The 27,406-nt window shown below is 46.6% G+C and overlaps 1 protein-coding gene across 5 annotated transcripts in view; it reads right to left on the minus strand.

Annotated features, from left to right (window-relative positions):
- The window catches only part of LOC121539221 (coiled-coil domain-containing protein 9B), a 49,119-nt gene extending 22,193 nt beyond the window's left edge, over positions 1-26,926 (minus strand). Inside the window, exons 1-7 of one of the 5 annotated variants that reach the window (XM_041847553.2) lie at positions 25,958-26,595; positions 25,442-25,668; positions 22,433-22,537; positions 16,430-16,534; positions 16,068-16,226; positions 13,195-13,350; positions 9,958-10,029 (exon numbers count right to left, since the gene is read on the minus strand). In XM_041847553.2, coding sequence (XP_041703487.2) covers positions 9,958-10,029; positions 13,195-13,350; positions 16,068-16,226; positions 16,430-16,534; positions 22,433-22,537; positions 25,442-25,471 — 627 coding nt within the window. In that variant the 5' untranslated portion in view covers positions 25,472-25,668; positions 25,958-26,595. Of the gene's footprint in view, positions 1-9,957; positions 10,030-13,194; positions 13,351-16,067; positions 16,227-16,429; positions 16,535-22,432; positions 22,538-25,441; positions 25,669-25,957; positions 26,596-26,622 lie in introns of those variants that run through there. The other 4 variants (XM_041847555.2, XM_041847557.2, XM_041847556.2 and 1 more) reach the window with 4 other exon arrangements.
- Between the last annotated feature and the right edge of the window lie 480 nt (positions 26,927-27,406).

Consider the following 27,406-nt stretch of genomic DNA (forward strand, 5'->3'; position numbering starts at 1 on the left):
CCGCTCGCAGGGGGGCTCTGTCACAAACGAGACTCCCGCTGTTCCTCCTGCTCACCACCAGAGGGAACCCTCTCCCTGAGTATTAAACCCCTGAACTACATTTCCCACATACCTGGCTCTGATTACCGTTGCACCTGACTCCCATCAGTAGACTATTTAGGTGCTCTCAAACTCTCTCTCTTTGCGAAGTCTTGTTTACCCTGGTGATCATTTCTGAGCGTGTTCGCCTGTGTCTGTCTGCCCGTGGATTTACTCTGGACTGTTTTTCCTCCTTGATTCTTTGCTGCCTGCCCTGGACTATATTCTTTACTGGACTGATTTTTGTAAGCTTGCTGCCTGCCCTGACCTTATGCCTGTACCTGGATTACGAGTTGCCTTATCCCTACTGTTGTGTCTGCTGGCGATTGACCCTGTTTGTACGACCCAGATTGTAATAAAACTGCAAATGGATCCTCACTCTCCTGGAGCGTCATTACACATGCACTCACTCATGCTCACACCCACACACATATAAATTCATGACACACACACACACACACACATCACAACTGTTGCTACCAGACTCTTATTATACTGCTCAGTTTATACACTTGCTCCCCCATCCCCCCCTTCACATGCAAATATTTGACTATATTGTGCCTTCCTGTATTATACTTATGCTCAAATGTTTATTCTATTCTACTGAGCCATTTCCTTTATGTTCGTATTCTTATATTTTATTTCTTATTGTTGTTGCATTGTCGAGAAGGAACCTGCAAGTAAGCTTTTTGTTGGACGATGTAAACCATGTGTATCCTGTACATACGACTAATAAAACTTGAAACCTACTCCTACTGAGTACAGGATCCCAACAGGGAAATCAAGCAATGGCGCACCAAGGCTGCATTCTGCAAGCAACATCATACAAGCACAGCAGCCCAGCAGCAGCCACCAACAACACCTACAGATGGCACTAATGTGCAAGCAACTCAAAGTGCAGGTTCCAACCAGGCTAATGCTACTAGCAACCAAGCTAATGCTACTAACCACCAAGCTAATGCTACCAGCTACCATGCTAATGCTACTAGCAACCAAGATGCTCTCACCAATGCTATCCAAAGACGGAATGACATCACTGAATGTCTGATAAAACAGCAACAACTCTCTTTTGCCAACAAGAGACATACCAGTGTTCGTTGGTGACCCACTTCATTACAGGTCATTCAAGCTTTCCAACATGGTATTGAACGCAAAACTGACACCATGCAAGACAGCCGTTATTATTTAGAGAAGTATACAAGTGGCCAACCAAGTTAACTTGTTCGCAGCTGTTTGCACATGAATCCAGCAAGGGAATACAATGAAGCAAGGAAACAGCTTGAGTTCACCTTTGTCAATGAAATGAAAAAACAACAACTGCCTATATGGAAAAAGCTCTGAGCTGGTCATTAAGCCAGTAGATGAAGGCATTGCGTTCTTATGCACTGTTCTTGAGAGGCTGTTCTCACACAATGTAGGACATTAAGCACATGGAGGAGCTGGAGAATGTCAGTTCAAAGCAAAGCTGACTACTCAAAGTCTCTCAGTGGATGACATTGCCCAGGCAGAGGAAGCTGTCGTACGCTTTGTCCAAGAACAGAGTTTTCCTGAGGAAATTGCTGCATTGAGCAATGGCACAGTTAAGAGATCAGCCACATATACAGACCGGATCCAGTCTTGTTGAACAGTGTCCTGAGGTTAGGTGGAAGGCTAGCAGCTCTGCCATGCCTGAAGATACAAAACACCCAGCCATTTTTCCCAAAGACAGCCACGTCTCAAAACTGATCCTTCGTCATGAGTTGGTTGGCCACAGCGGGAGAAATCACATGCTCTCCAGGCCGCAGCACATATAATGGGTTCTGCGTGCCAACTCTGCAGCAAGAACCATCATCTGGGAATGTCTGGCCTGTCAATGCAAACATGGGCAGAAAATGGCTGATCTTCCTATAGACAGAATCTCTCCAGATCTACCACATTTCACTAATGTAGGCATCGACTACTGCGGACCTACTGAAGTTAAGAGAGGACCAAGTAATGTAAAGAGGTATGGAGTAATATGTCTGACCTGCCGAGCCATCCTTCTTGAAATGGCTCATTCCTTTGACACGGACTCATGCATCAGTGCCCTTCGGCGGTTCATTTGTAGGAGAGGACAAGTGAAAGAGAACAGGTCAATATATGCAATATATTTTGTCAGCTTTAACCGTGAGCTAAGAGAAGCTCTGAAGGATCTAAACCAAGACACAATTCTAAAGGCCCTGTTGCAGGACGGCATAAAGTGGAGATTCAACACTCCTCATAGTGCTCAAAGAGCGTTCCTCAATCCGTCATGAGGCAAGTTCGATGAAGAAGCCCTGCAAACAGCTCTGTGTGAGATGGAGGTAATTCTTAATGACTGCCCAATCACTTCAGTCTCGAATTACCCAAGTGACTTGGAATCCATAACACCAAATCACTTAATTCAACTCAAAGGATAACCATTCTTGCCACCAGGTCTGTTCAAGAAGGACAAATTGTATGCTCGAAGAAGATGGAAACAAGCCCAGTACCTTTTCTGGAAAAGATGGACATGTGAGTATCTACCAATGATGCAGGAGCGTCCAAACAGCACAAAGCTGAGTTTCACCACCAGAGACTTTGTGCTCATTGTGGATGCTATAACGCCACATAACTCATGGCTGATGGGGCGAATCCTTGACAATATGACAGACTCCAGAGGTCTGGTACGCAGCATGTTTAAAGACCAAGACCAGTGAGCTGGAGCGGATCATCAGAAAGCTCTGTTTGCAGTAATGGAGTAGTAATAAGGCGGTAATAACCTGATGACAATGTAAGAGTCAGACTGCATGTAACACCGTTTGAAGCGGACGTGCCTCTGTGCTGCCGCCTCTGGCTTTCAACACGCAACTCCTGAGTTACTCAACACCTACACTGACATCCGCACACGTACAGTGGGGGAAAAAAGTATTTAGTCAGCCACCAATTGTGCAAGTTCTCCCACTTAAAAAGATGAGAGAGGCCTGTAATTTTCATCATAGGTACACGTCAACTATGACAGACAAAATGAGAAAAAAAATCCAGAAAATCACATTGTAGGATTTTTTATGAATTTATTCAATCAATCAATCAATCAATTTTATTTTATATAGCCCTTCTTACATCAGCTAATATCTCGAAGTGCTGTACAGAAACCCAGCCTAAAACCCCAAACAGCTAGTAATGCAGGTGTAGAAGCACGGTGGCTAGGAAAAACTCCCTAGAAAGGCCAAAACCTAGGAAGAAACCTAGAGAGGAACCAGGCTATGAGGGGTGGCCAGTCCTCTTCTGGCTGTGCCGGGTGAAGATTATAACAGAACCATGCCAAGATGTTCAAAAATGTTCATAAGTGACAAGCATGGTCAAATAATAATCAGGAATAAATCTCAGTTGGCTTTTCATAGCCGATCATTAAGAGTTGAAAACAGCAGGTCTGGGACAGGTAGGGGTTCCATAACCGCAGGCAGAACAGTTGAAACTGGAATAGCAGCAAGGCCAGGCGGACTGGGGACAGCAAGGAGTCACCACGGCCGGTAGTCCCGACGATGGTCCTAGGGGCTCAGGTCTCCAGTTGGCTTTTCATAGCCGATCATTAAGAGTTGAAAACAGCAGGTCTGGGACAGGTAGGGGTTTCGTGAGCCGCAGGCAGAACAGTTGAAACTGGAATAGCAGCAAGGCCAGGCGGACTGGGGACAGCAAGGTGTCATCATGCCCGGTAGTCCTGACGTATGGTCCTAGGGCTCAGGTTCTCAGAGAGAAAGAGAGAACGAGAGAATTAGAGAGAGCATACTTAAATTCACACAGGACACTGGATAAGACAGGAGAAGTACTCCAGGTATAACCAACTAACCCCAGCCCCCCGACACATAAACTACTGCAGCATAAATACTGGAGGCTGAGACAGGAGCGGTCCGGAGACACTGTGGCCCCATCCGAAGAAACCCCCGGACAGGACCAAACAGGAAGGATATAACCCCACCCACTCCGCCAAAGCACAGCCCCCGCACCACTAGAGGGATATCCCCAACCACCAACTTACAATCCTGAATTTGCAAATTATGGTGGAAAATAAGTATTTGGTCAATAACAAAAGTTTCTCAATACTTTGTTATATACCCTTTGTTGGCAATGACACAGGTCAAACATTTTCTGTAAGTCTTCACAAGGTTTTCACACACTGTTGCTGGTATTTTGGCCCATTCCTCCATGCAGATCTCCTCTAGAGCAGTGATGTTTTGGGGCTGTCGCTGGGCAACACGGACTTTCAACTCCCTCCAAAGATTTTCTATGGGGTTGAGATCTGGAGACTGGCTAGGCCACTCCAGGACCTTGAAATGCTTCTTACGAAGCCACTCCTTCGTTGCCCGGGCGGTGTGTTTGGGATCATTGTCATGCTGAAAGACCCAGCCATGTTTCATCTTCAATGCCCTTGCTGATGGAAGGAGGTTTTCACTCAAAATCTCACGATACATGGCCCCATTCATTCTTTCCTTTACACGGATCAGTCGTCCTGGTCCCTTTGCAGAAAAACAGCCCCAAAGCATGATGTTTCCACCCCCATGCTTCACAGTAGGTATGGTGTTCTTTGGATGCAACTCAGCATTCTTTGTCCTCCAAACACGACGAGTTTAGTTTATCTGACCATATGACATTCTCCCAATCCTCTTCTGGATCATCCAAATGCACTCTAGCAAACTTCAGACGGGCCTGGACATGTACTGGCTTAAGCAGGGGGACACGTCTGGCACTGCAGGATTTGAGTCCCTGGCGGCGTAGTGTGTTACTGATGGTAGGCTTTGTTACTTTGGTCCCAGCTCTCTGCAAGTCATTCACTAGGTCCCCCCGTGTGGTTCTGGGATTTTTGCTCACCGTTCTTGTGATCATTTTGACCCCACGGTGTCACGATTCTCTAAGACAGAACCCAGAAGCAGACCAGGACAAGGTGAGTTGAACGAAGGTGAGTGTTTATTTACAGATTCAAAAGATGCAGAATAATCCAGGAGACGGAGCGGGTGGCGGAGATGAGTAGGTGGAGGTGAATTGGCAGATTAAATGATGGCACGGCAGGGGTTGGGTGAAGGTTCCGGGAGAATGACTGTAGACAGAAAAAAACGGAGGTAAGTACAAGGCAGGTCAACAAGGTGCAAAATAACACAAACTAACGCTAGTACTCAGAGGCTGATATGCTGACAAAACATACTGTTAATGGCTAACGATCCGGCAGGGAATGGATGTCAGGTCAGAGCTTAAGAAGGGGTGATGATCAGGACCAGGTGTGCCGAGGCTGATGAGAAGCAGGTGCGGGTAATCGAGAGATCACCCGCCTAGCAACGTCGCCCGGCAACCGGACAGGGTGCGTTCAGGAACCTTCAGGAAACAGGAGATATCGAGCAGAAAAACGGCAACACAGGCAGAAACAGACTCAGGACGCAGGGTTCATGACAGTACCCCCCCTCCGATGAACGCCACCGGGCGGACTACCCGGAGCGCCAGGATGGAGGCGGTAGAAGTCACGAAGGAGGTCAGCATCAAGGATCTGACGCCGAGGAATCCAACTCCTCTCCTCAGGATTGCACATAAGCAAGATTATTGTGGTCAGTCCAGACAACAAACGGTTGCTCCGCCCCCTCCAACCAGTGGCGCCACTCCTCCAAGGCAAGTTTCACTGCGAGAAGCTCCCGGTTACCCACATCGTAGTTCCTCTCCGCAGACGAAAGACGACGAGAGTAGTAGGCGCAGGGATGGAGTTTACCGTCAGTGGAGCATCGCTGGGACAGGATGGCGCCAACCCCCACATCAGACGCATCCACCTCAACAACAAACTGACGGGCAGTGTCAGGTTGAGAGAGAATCGGAGCGTTGGTGAATCGCCTCTTCAAATCCAGAAATGCCCGGTCCGCCTCAGGATTCCAACTGAAGGTTCTGGTACTAGAAGTCAGGGCAGTTAAAGGAGCGGCCACACGGCTGTAGTCACGGATAAATCTACGATAGAAATTCGCAAACCCCAGAAACCTCTGGAGCTGCAATCTCGTACCAGGCTGGGCCCAATCCAGAACCGCCCTAACCTTCTCTTGGTCCATCCTAATCTCTCCCCTGGAGATGATGTACCCGAGGAAGGATGTAGTGTGGGCGTGAAATTCACACTTCTCGGCCTTCACAAACAGGCGATTCTCCAACAATCGCTGCAGAACCTGCTTGACATGCTGGACGTGGCTGGAAGGCTCCTTAGAGAAGATAAGAATGTCATCCAGGTAAACGAACACAAAAAGACCGATCATGTCTCTCAGGACATCATTCACCATACTCTGGAACACTGCTGGAGCACTCGAAATACTCGAAATGACCCATCGGTGTATTGAAACCAGTCAACCACTCGTCACCCTCTCTGATCCGGACCAGATGATACGCATTGCGTAGGTCCAGCTTGGTGAACACCGTAGCACCCTGTAAGGAGTCGAAAGCAGAGCTCATCAAGGGCAGGGGATACTTGTTCTTGATCGTGATATCATTCAACCCCCGATAATCAATACAAGGTCGAAGAGAGCCATCCTTCTTACTCACAAAGAAGAATCCTGCCCCCAGGGGTGATGACAAGGGACGAATGAGACCAGCAGCTAGGGACTCCTTTATGTAGGTCTCCAGAGCTTCACGTTCAGGTTGGGAGATGCTGTATAACCGTCCCTTGGGATAGACAGCTCCAGGGAACAGGTTTATGGCACAATCATATGGTCGGTGGGGAGGAAGTGACAGAGCCCTCTGCTTACTGAACACCTCCCCCAAATCGTGATATGTTTCGGGGACCAGGGACAAATCTGGGGGGTTAGCCTCAATGACCTGACTGGGAACAGAATGGGAACAGGCAGTCTTGAGGCAGTTAGCATGACAATCAATGCTCCAACTAGTTACCTTGCCAGTCACCCAATCGAACGTGGGATTGTGTTCCTTCAGCCAGGGGTATCCAAGGACCAGAGGAACATGGGGAGAAGGCAGAATGAAGAATGAGATAACCTCAGAATGATTCCCTGACAACAGCATCTTAACCGGTTCAGTCCTCATCGTGATACGTGCCAGACTACTGCCGTTCAGAGTGGTAGCTTCAATGGCTTCCGGTAGTCGCTCCTTGGGAAGCCCCAGCTGTTCCACCACGTCGGCATCAATAAAGCTGCCATTGGCACCTGAATCGATGAAAGCGTTAATCGCTAAACTCTGATTCCTGTTCATGAGGGTAGCCGGGAAACGGGGTCTGACAGGGGTATTGAGAGGTTGAAACCGGCTCGCTAAAAGTCCTCCCAAACTTAGCAAGCCGGGCAGTTTGACGGCCGCTGGGAACAAGTGGAGATGTAATGTCCCGAACTACCACAGTAGAGGCAGCGGTTGGTCTCACGTCTATGTTGGCGCTCCTCCTTGGTTAGCCCGTGCCGCCCCACTTGCATGGGTTCAGAATCTGGAGGCAGGACCTCTCCACTAATCCCGTGTGGTGGACAATGATCGACGCGTTCTGGTCCACCTCCTGACTCGACTGGGAACCGAGAAGCTGATTGATTGGACGGGCCCCATTGCTTCTCCCTCCTTCTCTCTCGAACTCTGTTATCCACCCGAATAGACAAAGCGACCAAACTGTCCAGGTCACTAGGCTCCGGATAGGAGATCAGCTCATCCTTGAGTTGCTCCGACAACCCCTGATAAAAGGCTGCTTGCAGTGACTCCTCATTCCACCCACTCTCCACAGCCAATGTCCTGAATTCGATTACGAAGTCGGTCACTCTGCGAGCTCCTTGGCGAAGAGAAAACAGGCGTTTAGCTGTGTCCTTACCTCGGACAGGATGGTCAAACAGCTTCCTCATCTCTGCCGTGAACTCCTGGTATGAAGCCATGCAGGTGTCCTGTCGTTCCCATACGGCTGACGCCCACTCCAGGGCTCTACCACGCAGCAATTCAATGACAAAGGCTATCCTAGCCTTGTCTGTGGCATAAGAGTGGGGCTGTAGATCGAACACTAATCCACACTGCATAAGAAAGGAACGGCATCTTCCCAAATCCCCCTCATATTTATCAGGCGTCGGAACCTTGGGCTCACGGAAGGGCACAGCTCCAGAAGCGGCAGGCGAGATGGGTGAAACCGGTGGTGGATTCTCCACCGGCAAACTGAGCTGAGCCTGGATCTTCGTCAGACTGGTAGAAAAGTACCGAACTGACAACGCTATCTCCTGTAGCGCCGTGCTATGTTGTCCCAACATCTTCTCCTGATGGGTAATGGCATGGCGAACAGAGTCCAGGTCCGCTGGGTTCATTTCTGGCCGGATCGTTCTGTCACGATTCTCTAAGACAGAACCCAGAAGCAGACCAGGACAAGGTGAGTTGAACGAAGGTGAGTGTTTATTTACAGATTCAAAAGATGCAGAATAATCCAGGAGACGGAGCGGGTGGCGGAGATGAGTAGGTGGAGGTGAAGTGGCAGATTAAATGATGGCACGGCAAGGGTTGGGTGAAGGTTCCGGGAGAATGACTGTAGACAGAAAAAAACGGAGGTAAGTACAAGGCAGGTCAACAAGGTGCAAAATAACAAAAACTAACGCTAGTACTCAGAGGCTGATACGCTGACAAAACATACTGTTAATGGCTAACGATCCGGCAGGGAATGGATGTCAGGTCAGAGCTTAAGAAGGGGTGATGATCAGGACCAGGTGTGCCGAGGCTGATGAGAAGCAGGTGCGGGTAATCGAGAGATCACCCGCCTAGCAACGTCGCCCAGCAACCGGACAGGGTGCGTTCAGGAACCTTCAGGAAACGGCAACACAGGCAGAAACAGACTCAGGACGCAGGGTTCATGACACACGGGGTAAGATCTTGCGTGGAGCCCCAGATCGAGGGAGATTATCAGTGGTCTTGTATGTCTTCCATTTCCTAATAATTGCTCCCACAGTTGATTTATTCAAACCAAGCTGCTTACCTATTGCAGATTCAGTCTTCCCAGCCTGGTGTAGGTCTACAATTGTGTTTCTGGTGTCCTTTGACAGCTCTTTGGTCTTGGCCATAGTGGAGTTTGGAGTGTGACTGTTTGAGGTTGTGGACAGGTGTCTTTTATACTGATAACAAGTTCAAACAGGTGCCATTAATACAGGTAACGAGTGGAGGACAGAGGATCCTCTTAAAGAAGAAGTTACAGGTCTGTGAGAGCCAGAAAACCTTGCTTGTTTGTAGGTGACCAAATACTTATTTTCCACCATAATTTGCAAATAAATTCATTAAAAATCCTACAATGTGATTTTCTGGAAAAAAAATCTCAATTTGTCTGTCATAGTTGACGTGTACCTATGATGAAAATTACAGGCCTCTCTCATCTTTTTAAGTGGGAGAACTTGCACAATTGGTGGCTGTTAATTATTTATGCATAGTCACTTTAACTCTGCCCACATGTACATATTACTTCAACTACCTCAACTAGCCGGTGCCCCCGCACATTGACTCTGCACCGGTACCCCCCTGTATATATAGCCTCCCTACTGTTATTTTATTTTACTTCTGCTCTTTTTGTTGTTGTTTTATTTTTACTTTTTAGTTAAAAATAAATGCACTGTTGGTTAAGGGCTGTAAGTAAACATTTCACTGTAATGTCTGCACCTGTTGTATTCGGCGCATATGGCCAATAACATTTGATTTGATTTGATTTGACTAAATACTTTTTTTCCCCACTGATTGACATGGATTATCCTATGATGGAAAATACACACACTCTTCAAAAGAAGATGAAGTATGCACAATTGGACATTCAAACAAAATGTGAAAGAATGTATAATGAAATGTTGGTATTATGGTACTTAGGTTCCATTTATGTTTATGGTAATTGATTTACTTAGGGCAGTAAGCAATTAGGTGCCAATAAGAAGGGGTCTGGTCTCTTACCTGGTGGTAAGGCTCACACTCTGACAGCCAGTGACGCTCCTCTGTCAAACACTTCCCCTGCCCCACTTCATCCTGAAAAAGAGAGAAGAGAGAAGAATGGAAGAGAGAGACAGAAACGGAGAGAGAAAGATAAGTTATCAGCACCACAAAGACCTGAAATTACGATGGTCATGATGATGTCTATCAACTATGAAGTCATTATGCAGAAGGATCATACTACAGCAAGTCCCACTGCTGCCACTGATATGGCTGCCATAAAAACGGACAACAAATGAATGATGTGTTCCTGTCCTCAGCAGGACAATTCAAAGACTGTCAGAGCTACACTGCCCCCAGGTGGACACATGGTATCAAAGTCTTTTTCAAAGACATACTATGAATATACCTATTTTACACAATTCAGGGTATGTCAACTGTAAAAATAAATAAAATAAAAAGACAAATTATAATCTGGCAATGTTTAAATGATTCCCTTTCAAACAGTCCCAATTGTACCACTTTTTGCCATTATACCACTTATATACTTCCGTAGCACTGGGGAGGGGTGGGAGCAAGATAAAAAACAAATATTTTGACTTTGACCCCTACCCAATCTTTTTTCTATGGCCTTTTTAATTTATGTTTTTGGGGTATTTATATTCTAAAGGCAATATTCTTCCCAGTATCCATTCAGTTCAATGTCTCTACTGCAAACCTTCTAGACGTTCCACTACTGAATAAGCCCTAGACTGCTAGTATTACTAACAGCCATCTCCAGGACAGTGTGAGACAGTGTGAGAGAGGTACTAGGAGTTTTGGAAACAGTCAGGAAGCTTGTCAGAGGAGTGATAGAACACCTTCGGAGTCACACCACTGAGCCTGGGGTTTTGTTCCCCTGTGCGCACCCACACAAAAAGGATCCCTCTCTTACAACTCTTGTAACTCTCTTTTTCCTCCCCCTCTCCATCCCTATTTTCCCCTTCGTTGGCATGTTGCCCACTCTGTCCTGTTGGCGGCAGCATAATGAGCCCATTCTGAACAAAAAGCAGCCAAATGTTAATTAGATTAAATCATTATTTTCATGATGGTGGGAATGGGAAAACAATGTGGCGGAAGAGAGCAGACTGTGGCTTAGGAGAGTAACAGAGACAGGAAACAGCCTGTCTGCAGGCCAGGTTCTCTCTCTCTCTCCATCTCTTCCTCGCTCTCTATCCCCAGGGCCTGTAGTGATGGTACCACCCCGAGGCGCTCCCTGTCACTCTCATCGTTTCCTACTGATACTCATCCTGTCTCAGGGACACTCCCATCCCTCCTCCTGTTCTGCCTCTGGGGCACAGTCACTACCCCACCCTCAACGCTGGAGAGACCATCTGGTCTTGTCTGGTCACACACACACTGAGCTTATAGGTTCCTATTGACTTCACTGGGTCACTAGGAGTGGTACAGAAGACCAGAGGAAGACTGGGCAGGGCAGTGGACCATAGAGTCAGTTGTGGATCATTAGGGGCTATGCTGCTGCAGTAACAGTGCTGGCTGTCTGAAGAGAGTATAGAGAGAGATTGCTCTGCAGAACAGAGGCTGAACAACATTATGTAAGTGGGGTCCAAATAGAAGTGGACCTGGGAGACAGGTCTAGTTTTTCACGGCTGACTCAAACGCTGGCCATGGCTCAAACGCTGATTCAGTGTACATGGCATGACTACGAGCGTCTGACCAGATAGATACAGGCCAGAAACACAGCCAGCGAACATCCTGTTCACCCTGTACATTTGTCACGTTAACTTCACTGGACCTGGCAGCAGCAGCCTGTAAACACAGGGTTGTGTTCTAGATCATTCTGGAGCCTCGGTCTGTCTGTCCTGTCCCACACTACAGCTTTGTGCAGCTCTCCTCTCCTCCTGCAGCACAAATCCACTCTCTGGTCACAGAGCCTGACTGACTGGCTGTGTTTCACTTTTTAGTGCTGGAGGATCAGCTGCCGGTAGCATGCGTCAGTGTGTTGATTGGGCCATGTGCATGTAAGAGTGTGTTTGTGTGTTCCAGACGACAGTCAGAGCACTAGCAGCTGTTCAAGAGACTCTGTGTGCCCAAGGGCTCTAAATCAGAAACCGTGTGGCATTTCACAGAGCAGCTGGGAGTACTGTGTGTGTGTGCGTGCGTACGTACGTGTGCCTGCACAGCTTCTATGAAACAACCTGCATCAGGCAGTTCTTTTAAAACGTTTCCATTCTGTACGTATTTATAAACGACCATATCACATCACTGAATCATAAATCATGAAGCAATAGCGAGCTAAGGGCAGCCCTAAAAGGCAAGATGTTAGGGACTTGAAATACAGTAACTCAATAAGGAGCATCTTAATTGTCCTTAAATGGTAAGCTTAAACAATTGCTCTTAAAACCAAAATTAAAGAAAGAAAAATCCTTGGGGGAAAACACACACAAACCATTTATGATCTATTTTCCAAGTTATTCGCTGCAGTCATTCTCAATGGCCGGCCCAGTGTGAGTGAGTATAATGAAAACCCTGGATCAGCTGGATAAATACTTCTCCCTACAGTCTCATTATGAGGATAACGGCCAGGCCACTGTAGAGACAGAGGGACTATCAAGCTGTATGTCTGCTGTCTGTTGAGGGCTCTCAGCTCTGTCTGAATACAGCAGATACATGCCACCAGGACTGCTTAAGGGGCCCTGCTACAGTATAATGGCCCTCCAGATCAGAACACTATGGAAAAAACACCATATACCATCAAATGTGATATTTTCATTTTTCAACAAACTGTATGTCAACTGAGCGCTCTCAGCTCTGACTACAGAAGCTACTAGCTATACCCCAGCAGGCCTAAATAGCTCAAGGCCAGACCAGTGTGACAGAAGAGTTCACAGTCCCCCCTCCCAGTCAATCACCACCCCTGCAGTAACCCCCCCTGTCCAACAGCCTTTGTGCTTCTTTAAAGGAGGGGAGGGGCCTGCCGACATGTCTGACAACTATGTAAAACAAGACAGCAACGTATGAGAGGACAGACACAAGGGAGGGGAGGGAAGGGGAAGGTGGCTAGACAACAAGGAATAGCAATTTAAACAACAAACTAGCCAAAGTCTTGATAGTGTAAAAAGTGCAAAGCCAACTGCTATATTCTCAAAAATCTATAAAAAGCAGGCTATTATGACATAGGCCTATCAATTTCCTCCAGGACTCTCAGTTTAGAGTGTCATGTCTCAAGTTAGGATTCGGCCCAAAGTATGCACTGCTGACCTGTGGTCCTGTGTCCCTCTTTGCTGTGTGAGTGTGCTGGTGTTTTCCTCTTGCTGCTGATCCCACACGGTGCTGGTGCTGGTTGTTCTCTGTTGGGCTCTTCACATCCAGTGGACCTGGCCTTCTCTCCAGCCTCTCACTCACCACCCTCTTACCCTGGGATCAAACAAACAGGGATCATCAATATGAATAATTTACATGGGGTTAGGACTTTCTCCTGACCAAGTGATCTTATCAGAAAAAAGTCCTGGTCCTAAACATCATCGCATCATTCAATGGCAACATTTGATTACAGTTGGCCACTGTCACGCCCTGGCTCTGGGACTCTTATATGTTGAGCCAGGGTGTGTAGATTCTTTGTGTTTGTGTTTATGTTAGGATCTAGTTCATGTGTATCTATGTTGGCCGGGGTGGTTCTCAATCAGAGGCAACGAGAATCAGCTGTTGCTTGTTGTCTCTGATTGGGAACCATACTTAGGCAGCCTGTTTGGCACAGTGTATTGTGGGATCTTGTTCCGTAAGGTTTGTGTTTTGTTACCAAGGACTTCACGTATCGTTTTGTTGTTTTGTTCGTGTGGTGAATAATTAATAAAGTATGTTCGCATTCCACGCTGCGCATTGGTCCAATCCTTTCGACGAGCGTGACAGAAGATCCCACCAATACTGGACCAAGCAGCGTGTTTCGGAGCTAACGCCGGGTAAGGAGATGGAGAAGTTGGCGATGGCCCAGGTGGGCCAATGGTGGTCCTGGGAGGACATGTTCGAGGGCAGAGGACCATGGGCAAAGGTTAAAGCCTTGGCGAGAGAGGAGGTACGGCGCCAACAGTGTCGTCCTCGGACAGGCGAGAGGCAGCCCCAAGAAATTTTTAGGAGGGGGCACATGGCATGGACGACGGGGCTGCTGGAGGCAGATAAGGTGGCGAGTTTGTGGACGAGGAGAGAAGGCCACCGGGTTACGGGAGCCATTGGTGATTAGAGGGAGGGAAAGTTTAGAGGCACGGCGAGAGGTACTGAAGTGTGTTGCCAGTCCGGTCCGGCCCGTTCCTGATCCCCGTATAAGGCCAGTGGTGTGTGTTCCCAGTGCGGTCCGGCCTGTTCCTGTCCCTCGCACCAAGCCTGTGATGCGCGTCGCCAGCCCGGTCAGGCCTGTTCCTGCCCCTCGCACCAAGCCTATGGTGCGCGTCGCCAGCCCGACCCGGCCTGTTCCTGTCCCTCACACCAAGCCAATGGTGCGCGTCGCCAGCCCGGCCCGGCCTGTTCCTGCTCCCCGCACCAAGCCTATGGTGCGCGTCGCCAGCCCGGCCCGGCCTGTTCCTGCTCCCCGCACCAAGCCTATGGTGCGCGTCGCCAGCCCGGCCCGGCCTGTTCCTGCTCCCCGCACCAAGCCTATGGTGCGCGTCGCCAGCCCGGCCCGGCCTGTTCCTGCTCCCCGCACCAAGCCAATGGTGCGCGTCGCCAGCCCGGCCCGGCCTGTTCCTGCCCCTCGCACCAAGCCAATGGTGCGCGTCGCCAGCCCGACCCGGCCTGTTCCTGCCCCTCGCACCAAGCCAATGGTGCGCGTCGCCAGCCCGGCCCGGCCTGTTCCTGCTCCCCGCACCAAGCCTATGGTGCGCGCCAGCCCGGCCCGGCCTGTTCCTGCTCCCCGCACCAAGCCTATGGTGCGCGCCGCCAGCCCGGCCCGGCCTGTTCCTGCTCCCCGCACCAAGCCAATGGTGCGCGTCGCCAGCCCGGCCCGGCCTGTTCCTGCCCCTCGCACCAAGCCAATGGTGCGCGTCGCCAGCCGGCCCGGCCTGTCCCTGCTCCCCGCACCAAGCCAATGGTGCGCGTCGCCAGCCCGGCCCGGCCTGTTCCTGCTCCCCGCACCAAGCCAATGGTGCGCGTCGCCAGCCCGGCCCGGCCTGTTCCTGCTCCCCGCACCAAGCCTATGGGTGCGCGTCGCCAGCCCGGCCCGGCCCGTTCCTGCTCCCCGCACCAAGCCAGGGGTGCGCGTCGTCAGCCCGGTCCGGCCCATTCCTGCTCCCCGCACCAAGCCTGTGGTGCGCATCGTCAGCCCGGTCCGGCCCGTTCCTGCTCCCCGCACCAAGCCAGGGGTGCGCGTTGTCAGCCCGGTCCGGCCCGTTCCTGCTCCCCGCACCAAGCCAGGGGTGCGCGTCGTCAGCCCGGTCCGGCCCATTCCTGCTTCCCGCACCAAGCCTGGGGTGCGTGTCGTCAGTCCGGCACAGCCCGTGCCCGGTTCACCGGTGCCTGGTCAGGTACCGGTCAGCTGCTCCACACCGGAGCCTAAGCAATCCGCTCCACCGATGTCCAGCTCCAGCCAGCAGGGCCAGACCAGACCAGTGGCACTACGGGGGGGTTATTAGAGGGTGGTGGTCACGCCCGGATCCGCCTCCGAGGAGGAATGCCCACCCGGCCCTCCCCTGTTCGGTTTATGTTTGGCGCGGTCGCAGTCCGCGCCTTTGGGGGGGGTTACTGTCACGCCCTATCTCTGGGACTCTTATATGTTGAGCCAGGGTGTGTAGATTCTATGCGTTTGTGTTTCTATGTTAGGATCTAGTTCATGTGTATCTATGTTGGCCGGGGTGGTTCTCAATCAGAGGCAACGAGAATCAGCTGTTGCTTGTTGTCTCTGATTGGGAACCATACTTAGGCAGCCTGTTTGGCACAGTGTATTGTGGGATCTTGTTCCGTAAGGTTTGTGTTTTGTTACCAAGGACTTCACGTATCGTTTTGTTGTTTTGTTCGTGTGGTGAATAATTAACAAAGTATGTTCGCATTCCACGCTGCGCATTGGTCCAATCCTTTCGACGATCGTGACAGGCCACATAACTTTATTATTCCCCTGCTGTCCCTCATAGGCGCGTCATGTTGTTTACCTTTGTGTTGCCAGCCATGGTGACCAGTAGCTGCTTCCTCCTGCCCCGCCCAGAGCACAGCAGGTTCCCCTCCGCCTCTCTCACCCCAGGCTCCTGGACCCACTTTGGGGTGGGAGAACCACCCATGCCTGGTTTGGTCATCACAACACGGGGCTCCTGCTTAATAGCAAAGTGAACATGACAGTGTGAATCACTGTATCTCAATAATACATCTCTATTGGTGATAATATATGTGTATGCATATAGTGTCTTCATTCAAAATGGACATGTAATTGTATTGGTAAGAATATTCATATTTCAGAACTATTCTGTATGTAAAAGCATCTCTGTGTACATCTCTGTAGGCAGACGGGGCCACTCACGCTGGTAGACTTGTTAATGGTGATGGTTAAGTCCCCTGCTTTACCCTTGGGGCTTTGCAGTGCCATTCCTTCCTCCTCTGCTCTCTTTTTGTCTTCCTCTACCTCCTGAATGGAATTAAACAGAACATGAAACACATGACAACATCAGGAACCTGATATTATTATTAGTCCTCAACAAACCCTGTAAAGAATATTAGTTAAAATATAGTATTTGTCTTAAATCTTCACTCCATACAAGGCTAGTTGTTAGACACTTACATCATTCATTTGTTAGGGGGTAGATCAGCTTTAATATTGCAGATCGATTGTAGCTTGCATCAACGTAATTGTCTGCCACATTTCCAATCCCCCATATATTTTGGGGTAAATATATACAGTATGTATATGCATGTACAGTACCAGTCAAAAGTTTGGACACCTACTCATTCAAGGGTTCTTCTTAATTTTTACTATTTTCTACATTGTAGAATAATAGTGAAGACATCAAAACTATAAAATAACACATATGGAATCATGTAGTAACCAAAAAAGTGTTAAACAAATCAAAATATATTTGTGATTCTTCAAATAGCCACCCTTTGCCTTGATGACAGCTTTGCACACTCTTGACATTCTCTCAACCAGCTTCACCTGGAATGCTTTTCCAACAGTCTTGAAGGAGTTCCCACATATGCTGAGCACTTGTTGGCTGCTTTTTCTTCACTCTGACGTCCGACTCATCCCAAACCATCTCAATTGGGTTGAGGTCGGGGGATTGTGGAGGCCAGGTCATCTGATGCAGCACTCCATCACTCTCCTTCTTGGTAAAATAGCCCTTACACAGCCTGGAGGTGTGTTGGGTCAGTGTCCTGTTGAAAAACAAATGATAGTCCCACTAAGCCCAAACCAGATGGGATGGCGTATCGCTGCAGAATGCTGTGGTAGCCATGCTGGTTAAGTGTGTCTTGAATTCTAAATAAATCACAGACAGTGTCACCAGCAAAGCCCCCCCCCCACACCATAACACCTCCTCCATGCTTTACGGTGGGAACTACACATGTGGAGATCATCTGTTCACCTACATCGCGTCACACAAAGACACGGCGGTTGGAACCAAAAATCTCAAATTTGGACTCATCAGACCAAAGGACACATTTCCACCTGTCTAATGTCCATTGCTCGTGTTTCTTGGCCCAAGCAGGTCTATTCTTATTATTGGTGTCCTTTTAGTAGTGGTTTCTTTGCAGCAATTCGACCATGAAGGCCTGATTCACACAGTCCCCTCTGAACAGTTTATGTTGAGATGTGTCTATGACTTGAACTGTGAATTATTTATTTGGGCTGCAATTTCTGAGGCTGGTAACTCTAATGAACTTATCCTCTGCAGCAGAGGTAACTCTGGGTCGTCCTTTCCTGTGGCGGTCCTCATGAGATCCAGTTTCATCATAGCGCTTGATGGTTTTTGCTACTGCACTTGAAGAAACGTTCAAAGTTCTTGACATTTTCCGGATTGACTGACCTTCATGTCTTAAAGTAATGATGGACTGTCGTTTCTCTTTGCTTATTTGAGCTGTTCTTGCCATAATATGGACTTGGTCTTTTACCAAATAGGGCTATCTTCTGTACACCACCCCTACCTTCTCACAACACAACTGACTGGCTCAAACGCATTAAGAAGGAAATCAATTCCACAAATTAACTTTTAACAAGGCACACCTGTTAATTGAAATGCATTCCAGGTGACTACCTCATGAAGCTAGTTGAGAGAATGCCAAGAGTGTGCAAAGCTGTCATCAAGGCAAAGGGTGGCTACTTTGAAGAATCTCAAATATAAAATATATTTTGATTTGTTTTACACTTTTTTGGTTACTACATGATTCCATATGTGTTATTTCATCATGTTGATGTCTTCACTATTATTCTACAATGTGGAAAATAGTAAAAATAAATAAAAACCCTTGAATGAGTAGGTGTGTCCAAACTTTTGACTGGTACTGTGTGTACGTATATAAACTCAGCAAAAAAAGAAACGTCCCTTTTTCAGGACCCTGTCTTTCAAAGATAATTTGTAAAAATCCAAATAACTTCACAGATCTTCAATGTAAAGGGTTTAAACACTGTTTCCCGTGCTTGTTCAATGAACCATCAACAATTAATGAACATGCACCTGTGGAACAGTCGTTAAGACACTAACAACTTACAGATGGTAGGCAATTAAGGTCACAGTTATGAAAACTTAGGACACTAAAGAGGCCTTTCTACTGACTCTGAAAAACACCAAAAGAAAGATGCCCAGGGTCCCTGCTCATCTGCGTGAACGTGCCTTAGGCATGCTGCAAGGAGGCATGAAGACTGCAGATGTGGCCAGGGCAATAAATTGCAATATCCGTACTGTGAGACACCTAAGACAGCGCTACAGGGAGGCAGGACGGACAGCTGATCGTCCTCGCAGTGGCAGACCATGTGTAACAACACCTGCACAGGATCTGTACATCCGAACATCACACCTGCGGGACAGGTACAGGATGGCAACAACAACTGCCCGAGTTACACCAGGAACGCACAATCCCTCCATCAGTGCTCAGGCTGTCCGCAATAGGCTGAGAGAGGCTGGACTGAGGGCTTGTAGGCCTGTTGTAAGGCAGGTCCTCACCAGACATCACCGGCAACAACGTCGTCTATGGGCACAAACCCACCGTCGCTGGACCAGACAGGACTGGCAAAAAATGCTCTTCACTGACGAGTCGCGGTTTTGTATCACCAGGGGTGATGGTTGGATTCGCGTTTTTATGTCGAAGAAATGAGCGTTACACAGAGGCCTGTACTCTGGAGCGGGATCGATTTGGAGGTGGAGGGTCCGTCATGGTCTGGGGAGGTGTGTCACAGCATCATCGGACTGAGCTTGTTGTCATTGGAGGCAATCTCAACGCTGTGCGTTACAGGGAAGACATCCTACTCCCTCATGTGGTACCCTTCCTGCAGGGTCATCCTGACATGACCCTCCAGCATGACAATGCCACCAGCCATACAGCTCGTTCTGTGCGTGATTTCCTGCAAGACAGGAATGTGAGTGTTCTGCCAAGAGCCCGGATCTCAATCCCATTGAGCACATCTGGGACCTGTTGGATCGGAGGGTGAGGGCTAGGGCCATTCCCCCCAGAAATGTCCGGGAACTTGCAGGTGCCTTGGGGAAGAGTGGGGTAACATCTGGTCCATGAGGAGGAGATGCACTGCAGTACTTAATGCAGCTGGTGGCCACACCAGATACTGACTTACTTTTGATTTTGACCCCCCCTTTGTTCAGTGACACATTATTCAATTTCTGTTAGTCACATGTCTGTGGAACTTGTTCAGTTTATGTCTCAGTTGTTGAATCTTGTTATGTTCATACAAATATTTACACATGTTAAGTTTGCTGAAAATAAACGCAGTTGACAGTGAGGCCGTTTCTTTTTTTTCTGAGTTTATATATATATTAACAGTTGAAGTCGGAAGTTTACATACACTTAGGTTGGAGTCATTAAAACTAGTTTTTCAACCACTCCACACATTTCTTGTTAACAAACTATAGTTTTGGCAAGTCGGTTAGGACATCTACTTTGTACATGACACAAGTAATTTTTCCAACAATTGTTTACAGACAGATTATTTCACTTATAATTCACTGTATCACAATTCCAGTGGGTCAGAAGTTTACATACACTAAGTTGACTGTGCATTTAAACAGCTTGGAAAATTCCAGAAAATGATGTCATGGCTTTAGAAGCTTCTGATAGGCTTATTGACATCATTTGAGTCATGGGAAAATCAAAAGAAATTAGCCAAGACCTCAGAAAAGAAATTGTAGACCTCCACAAGTCTGGTTCATCCTTCAACAATTTCCAAACGCCTGAAGGTACCACGTTCATCTGTACAAACAATAGTACGCAAGTATAAACACCATGGGACAATGCAGCCGTCATTCCGCTCAGGAAGGAGGCGTGTTCTGTCTCCTAGAGATAAACGTACTTTGGTGCGAAAAGTGCAAATCAATCCCAGAACAACAGCAAAGGACCTTGTGAAGATGCTGGAGGAAACAGGTACAAAAGTATCTATATCCACAGTAAAACGAGTCCTATATCGACATAACCTGAAAGGCCGCTCAGCAAGGAAGAAGCCACTGCTCCAAAACCGCCATAAAAAAGCCAGACTATGGTTTGCAACTGCACATGGGGACAAAGATCGTACTTTTTGGAGAAATGTCCTCTGGTCTTATGAAACAAAAATAGAACTGTTTGGCCATAATGACCATTGTTATGTTTGGAGGAAAAAGGGGGGTTTGCAAGCCGAAGAACACCATCCCAACCGTGAAGCACGGGGGTGGCAGCTTCATGCTGTGGGGGGTGCTTTGCTGCAGGAGGGACTGGTGCACTTCACAAAATAGATGGCATCATGAGGAAGGAAAATTATGTGGATATATTGAAGCAACATCTCAAGACATCAGTCAGGAAGTTAAAGCTTGGTCGCAAATGGGTCTTCCAAATGGACAATGACCCAAAGCATACTTCCAAAGTTGTGGCAAAATGGCTTAAGGACAACAAAGTCAAGGTATTGGAGTGGCCATCACAAAGCCTTGACATCAATCCTACAGAAAATGTGTGGGCAGAACTGAAAAAGCATGTGCGAGCAAGGAGGCCTACAAACCTGACTCAGTTACACCAGCTCTGTCAGCAGGAATGGGCCAATATTCACCCAACTTATTGTGGGAAGCTTGTGGAAAGCTCCCCGAAACGTTTGACCCAAGAAACAATTTAAAGGCAATGCTACCAAATACTAATTGAGTGTATGTAAACTTCTGACCCACTGGGAATGTGATGAAAGAACTAAAAGCTGAAATAAATAATTCTCTCTACTATTATTCTGACATTTCACATTCTTAAAATAAAGTGGTGATCCTAACTGACCTAAAGACAGGGAATTTTTACTAGGATTAAATGTCAAGAATTGAGTTTAAATGTATTTGGCTACGGTGTATGTAAACTTCCGACTTCAACTGTATATATTTTTTATTTTTATTTTCCCCTAATCCTACCACCCCTGCCCTAATTGGAGTAAACTAATGGACAACAACACTTAGGCTTCTACTTCCAGCTTATACATACTATATACATTTTATGGACACAGTATATTTTACATTAGTTATCTTTTGTTTGTTTTTAAACCCATCCTTCAGCCACCCTCAACCCCTCCCATCCATCTCTGAAGACCATCCAGTTTTGATTTCTATTTGCCATATATTTTTAACTGTGCTGTTTCACAAAAGTTCTGAACCTATATACACAGTATATTTTACATTAGTTATCTTGTTGTTTTTAGTCCCACCCTTCAGCTCCACTCAACATTTTAGTCATTTAGCAGACGCTCTTATCCAGAGCGACTTACAGTTAGTGAGTGCATACATTTTCATACTGGTCCCCCATGGGAATCGAACCCACAACCCTGACGTTGCAAGCGCCATGCTCTACCAACTGAGCTACACGGGACAACCCCTCCCATCTATCTCTTAACACCATCCAGTTTTGATTTTTCAACTGTGATGCTGTGATGATTCACAAAAGTTATATTCTATTCATTTCTACAGATTGTAAATTAAAGAAATGTTTTTGGTAAAAGTATTATTATATTATTGATTGATTGACTATTACTTTTCAGACCACCCAGCAGTGCTATTTGCAGAGTTAGCTCCAGGTAAATGTTGCAATTCTTCAGCCATTCCTGAACCTGCGACCAAAAACAAGCTACATAATTTGGACAGTACCAAAACAAATGATCTAATGATTCTGTCTCTTCGCAGCAAAATCTGCAGAGCTGGGATGGTTGTATCCCCCATATATATAACATTCTATTGGTTGCAAGTTTTGTATAATCATTTAAATTGAAAATTCAGATCTTTGTCAACCCCAATCCTCTAAGTTCTCCATGTTCTCAGTGCAGATTTAAATGGTGTCTTTGTTTCAGAGTAAGAACAGTAGAAAACTAACTCACCTGGTACCTCTTCATGAGGGCTTCATTCTTCTTGCGGAGCGCCTCAATCTTCTTATCCAGCTCCACATCCTTCTTCTCCTTCTTCAACATGACGTCACTGGGGGTCTGGAGAGCAGAGAGGGAATACTCAGCTCATCAGAGCCTTACTGTAGAATCTTATTGGTACCTGTGAGTGGCTACAGTACCTACAGTAAACAGTGCAGTGCTTGATGGGCATTCAGAATGATTAACTCTCAGAAAAAGCAGGCCAACAATATGTAGCAAGCACTGATGAAATTATCTTCTTACAATTCTCGGCTTGACATGATTTACAGAAGGATCCATCCATGAGTATGAAATCATTTCTCCGTCTTTCTACACCACTGTGTCTGTTGCGGTCACATACAGTAACAGTAGTACACACACACACACACGTGTCCAGATGTACAGTTCATTATTGGGCTCAGTTACCCAGTAGGAATACCAGAGCAGAGTATAGCATCTTAAACATCCTGATGCCGTCAGCACTACAGCACAGAGCAGCATGTCTCCTCACACAACAAGAGGCCTCTGGCTAAAGCCTCAATGACTTCTTATGGGGCTGTAACAGGGTGTGTGTTACACTGCTTTTAAAACAGAAGGCTTTTCATATGTCACACCAATGTGGCACTCTGTGGTTTTGACTGAACAATAGGCATTACAGTAACCATGAAGGCAGCTAGGCCTAATAACCCAATTCCAATTAACTATAGAAAACTACAGCTGGTGTGTTGACCATTTTGAAATGTATTCAGGGCACAAAACACAGGGATGGAGAATCTAATCCAAAATACAATCTGGGTAAACTTTGAGTTTCTGACTCTGACCATTCTCGTAGCAGTCTCTGATGGCATTAGGGTAAGTGTACCTATTAAGCCCACAAAAATCGAAGTTTAGACATTTCTAACGTATACAGCCCTAATTTTCATAAGAAAAGTGGAGATGAAAGATTAATCTCTCATGTGAAGTTTTATGACTTTACTTGCACAATTTTTTTAATGCGACATAAAAATATTTGATCAAATATGTGAAAAGTCCGGACTGGGCTTAATGGTTACTGAGTGTACCCTTTAAGCCCATGGATGTTCCAAATAAGCCCACCTCTTAAATAATCAATTTTCATTCATTTCCAAATGTTAAACACTTACAAACTTATGTAAGTTTAAAATTACAATAATCTCCCCTAAAGTTATAAAAATCAAATGATCATTACTATTCATCATGGAAGTAGCATTCATAACAGGGGGTGTCCAATAGTATATGCAGAGATCAATTTGGGCCCAGGCTTTTGTTCTTGACAACCAGTACAGACCTGATTCAACTAATCATAGACTTCAGTCAAGACCTGATTAGTTGAATCAGGTGTCTTACTGCTTGTTTAGAACAAAAACCTGTACCCGCACCGGCCCTCTGTGGATAAGACACCATGCACAAAGACCATAACACAAACACATTTTAATGAATTATCTGAAAGCTGTTTAACATTTTCTGTACTCCTATACTTGTTAATTAGTTTAACTTGTCTTCCTAAAGCCCATCTGAAGACAGTTTCAAATCTTCTGCTCTACTGTTGTATTACAAATGGTGATCTAAAAAATAGAAACACCTGGATGAATGAGGGACAACAATATGACAATGCCCCGGCCCTAACTGCATGAGTAGTCATCCAATAGTCATCTTCTTGTCCCTCATTTGTTTCAATTTTTATTTTTTGCTTTCAATTTTTGTACTGATCTTATTCTTCTCTCTCTGCATCAATGACTACCTGTCCACTCCAAACGTCTTGGAGAGAGTACAGGGGCTTTTCATTGTTTTTAGATCTTGGTAAAGGCACCATGGATTTTTATCAACTTAAAGAAGAAGAAAAAACATTTATGCTCAGGTTTATTCAATATTATGGATATCACACAATCCCCATGTGTTGCAATACAAACTGGGCTTAATTGGAGCATACTGGAACAGCAATGATTTATGGTAATAAATACAGAATAGCAAAGTTTACTCATAAAATATTTGGAAACCAATGGTTTGGGGTATAAATATACACTATATATGCCAACATTATGCAAAGTCAGTATTGATCATATTGAACAATATTTATTTATTTCCATTTATATTCTGTATAGAGGGTTCTTTTTGTGCTACTGTACCCTTTAAGCCCACCCGAGATAAATGTCAAATTTACAAAAAAGGCAACAATGTATAACAATGCAAGGTTCATTTAACAGTAAAATATGACAAAATGCATAGAAAAATGTTAGCTGTGAGTGCTTAAGATATATTATATTGTTGCTGTTCACCAAGTTATGTTGTCGTACGACTGCTAACATGAAATAACCATATTTTAAACTGGCAAGAAATAGTAATTAATACCCATGTAATATGCTATCATGTGCATATATTAACACATTAATCTCTTAATTTTACATTAAGTATGATCACTTATCTGAGAATTATCAGAATAATTTGTTTAGCCGAGAGTTGCCTCGGCACCAAAGTTTTTTTGCATCTTTGAAATTGGCCACTAGTAGGAACTAACACATAACTGTCAATAACTTAATAATAAAACATATGATTGGCTTAGAATAAAAACTGGTATGATACAACAACCACATAAACTGGTTGAAACATTAAATTGCAAATATATATATATATATATATATATATATATATATATATATATATATATATATATATATATTTGAATCCAAAGATAGAAGTGGACTAAATGGGTATGTGGGCACAATACAACCAACAAGTGGCCATAACAAAGCTAGACCCAGGCCTTCTCAAATCTAGTCATACAATGACTTGACATCAGAGAGGCAGTGTGACAACAATCCTAACCAGGGAGGAAACCATAACAAACATATCCCTTTCAACCCCATGCTGTACAATTCCCCCATATAAAGGGGCTACGGTGAGGTCTGCAGCACAGACCTAGCAGAGAGCCCGACTGCCACAGACAGACAGCCAGGAGGTGGCACTCACTGCAAAGGTGCCTGCCTGCCTGCCAGTCATCCGCCGTCGCCACAGTGACGACAAAAGAGAATCCTGGCTGCTCCATGTGACATTCCGCTCAGTGCAGAACAATGACTCCCAGCGTAGCCTACAACACACAGCACTGACTCTGCACGGGATCCTTCCAAGACGTTCCACTGCCACTGCACTGGCCACAAAGAACTCCTGGCGCAGATTGTAGGAGATTTTAAAATTGACTGAAGAAAGGAATATCATATTATTTGAAGCTCCATGTTAAGACCAACATTCACATTAATCAAAAACCTTAACATGCAGTGGGAATATGGTACATTCATCAGCCATGCTATGTTTTTAAATGGACAGACTGACAATCTTTAAATAAGTATGTTTCCAGTGCAGCATAGCCAATGGCAATGATTCACAGACAGCCCAAACTGAACATTAGCAAATAGCTTTAACAGGATGAGATAGCATCAAATCCAATCTAAACCCTGTGAAAACAGTGAAATAGAAGTTGAGACTCACAGAGAGACAGGGCGGGAAGTGCTGAGCTGCTTTAGAGTTTCTGGTTGTCAGGGTATCCAAACACAACAGGCCATGATGACACCAGGAATAGGACAGAGAGGGAAAGGAACACCACCAGCTCTCATGCAGGCAAATGGCGGCTCATGAGAACAGCCAGCTACAGTATCACAGCGAGGGAGAGACACCACATGTGGAAAATGCTGTGAGGGGGATGTGGATGTACCCCTCTGGGTTTGGGGTACCTCCATTCTCTCTCCGAGCCCCTGTCACTGTAATCGCCTGTGAAGGAGGCAGGTCCTTAGCACACCGTAGCTGGCTCAGCCCCACACACGTAAACACCCACACAGGCTGTGGGACTGCCGGTTTATGGCACCCATGCCCAGGCAGGGAGGCCTGCGGAACTGAGGCTGGCAGAGCCTCTCTCTCTCTAGTCCCTTCCCACCCAGCAACCCCAGCACCTACTGGTAGACCAGGGGGGAGAATAGAGCCAGCATGTCTGACTGAAGCACTGCATTTAGTTACAGCTATAACCTCCAGCTGGAGAGAGGAGGAAGGGGGGAGCAGAGAGGCTAGCCTGTAGCAGGAGACAACGAGACAGGGAGAGAAAGAGCTAGAGAGAGTGCGAGAGAGAGATTGCAAGAGAGAGAGAGCGAGAAGGCACTCACAGGTCTCTCCATGTCAGCGTTGAAACCTGGGCTGGGTCCAAACGCGAGGCAACAGCCGAGGTGGCGGAGAGGGCTGATTGGAGTCCACAATCATGCCTTGATTACAATGAGCCAAGTTGGGCTGACAGCCAAGATGTCTAACAAATGCACAGAGCGTCCCTCAACGGATTTACAGCCCCCGTCCGCCCGCTTGCTCTCGCACTCTCTCACTCTCTGTCCCTCCCACACACATGCTCTTGCTCTCTCCCTCTCTCTGGAGCACTTGCTCTCAGTTAAAATTACCTCTCACACCCCTTTCCCTGCCTGTCCCCTCCTCCTTCTGTCCTCTGCTCAGAACACACTGGTTAAATACTGTCCCCCTACCAATACACGCACTCCCACCCTTTTCTCTGAATTTAAAGGGAAACGGGAGATTATTTTTAGTTAGCAAATCTTTGGTTTTCCTAAGAGTGATACAGTCCCTCAATACTAATAACAGCAGTCTAGTCAGTACCATTCAGTGTTCTATTTGCAGCCACTGTCATAATGTTATTCCAAACCAGCCCATAATGACATGGATGTACCAGCCCATAATGACATGGATGTATTTGGTCGTTAGAACAATCCCCCTACCATCTCTTTAACAGCTGGTTTGCCTGTGAGTGTGAGTGCCCAGGCAGGGTATGGGTTGGAGTGGGGGGTTGCCTGCAGGATTTCCCACCACTCCTCCTGAAGGGCATGCGCCAGGCAGACAAATGCCAGACTGCTCAAGGAGGCAGCAGGGAAATAAAAATGCTATGACTTG

The sequence above is a fragment of the Coregonus clupeaformis genome, chromosome 25 (genome assembly GCF_020615455.1).
Source record: "Coregonus clupeaformis isolate EN_2021a chromosome 25, ASM2061545v1, whole genome shotgun sequence".
NCBI classification, from domain to species: Eukaryota; Metazoa; Chordata; class Actinopteri; order Salmoniformes; family Salmonidae; genus Coregonus; species Coregonus clupeaformis.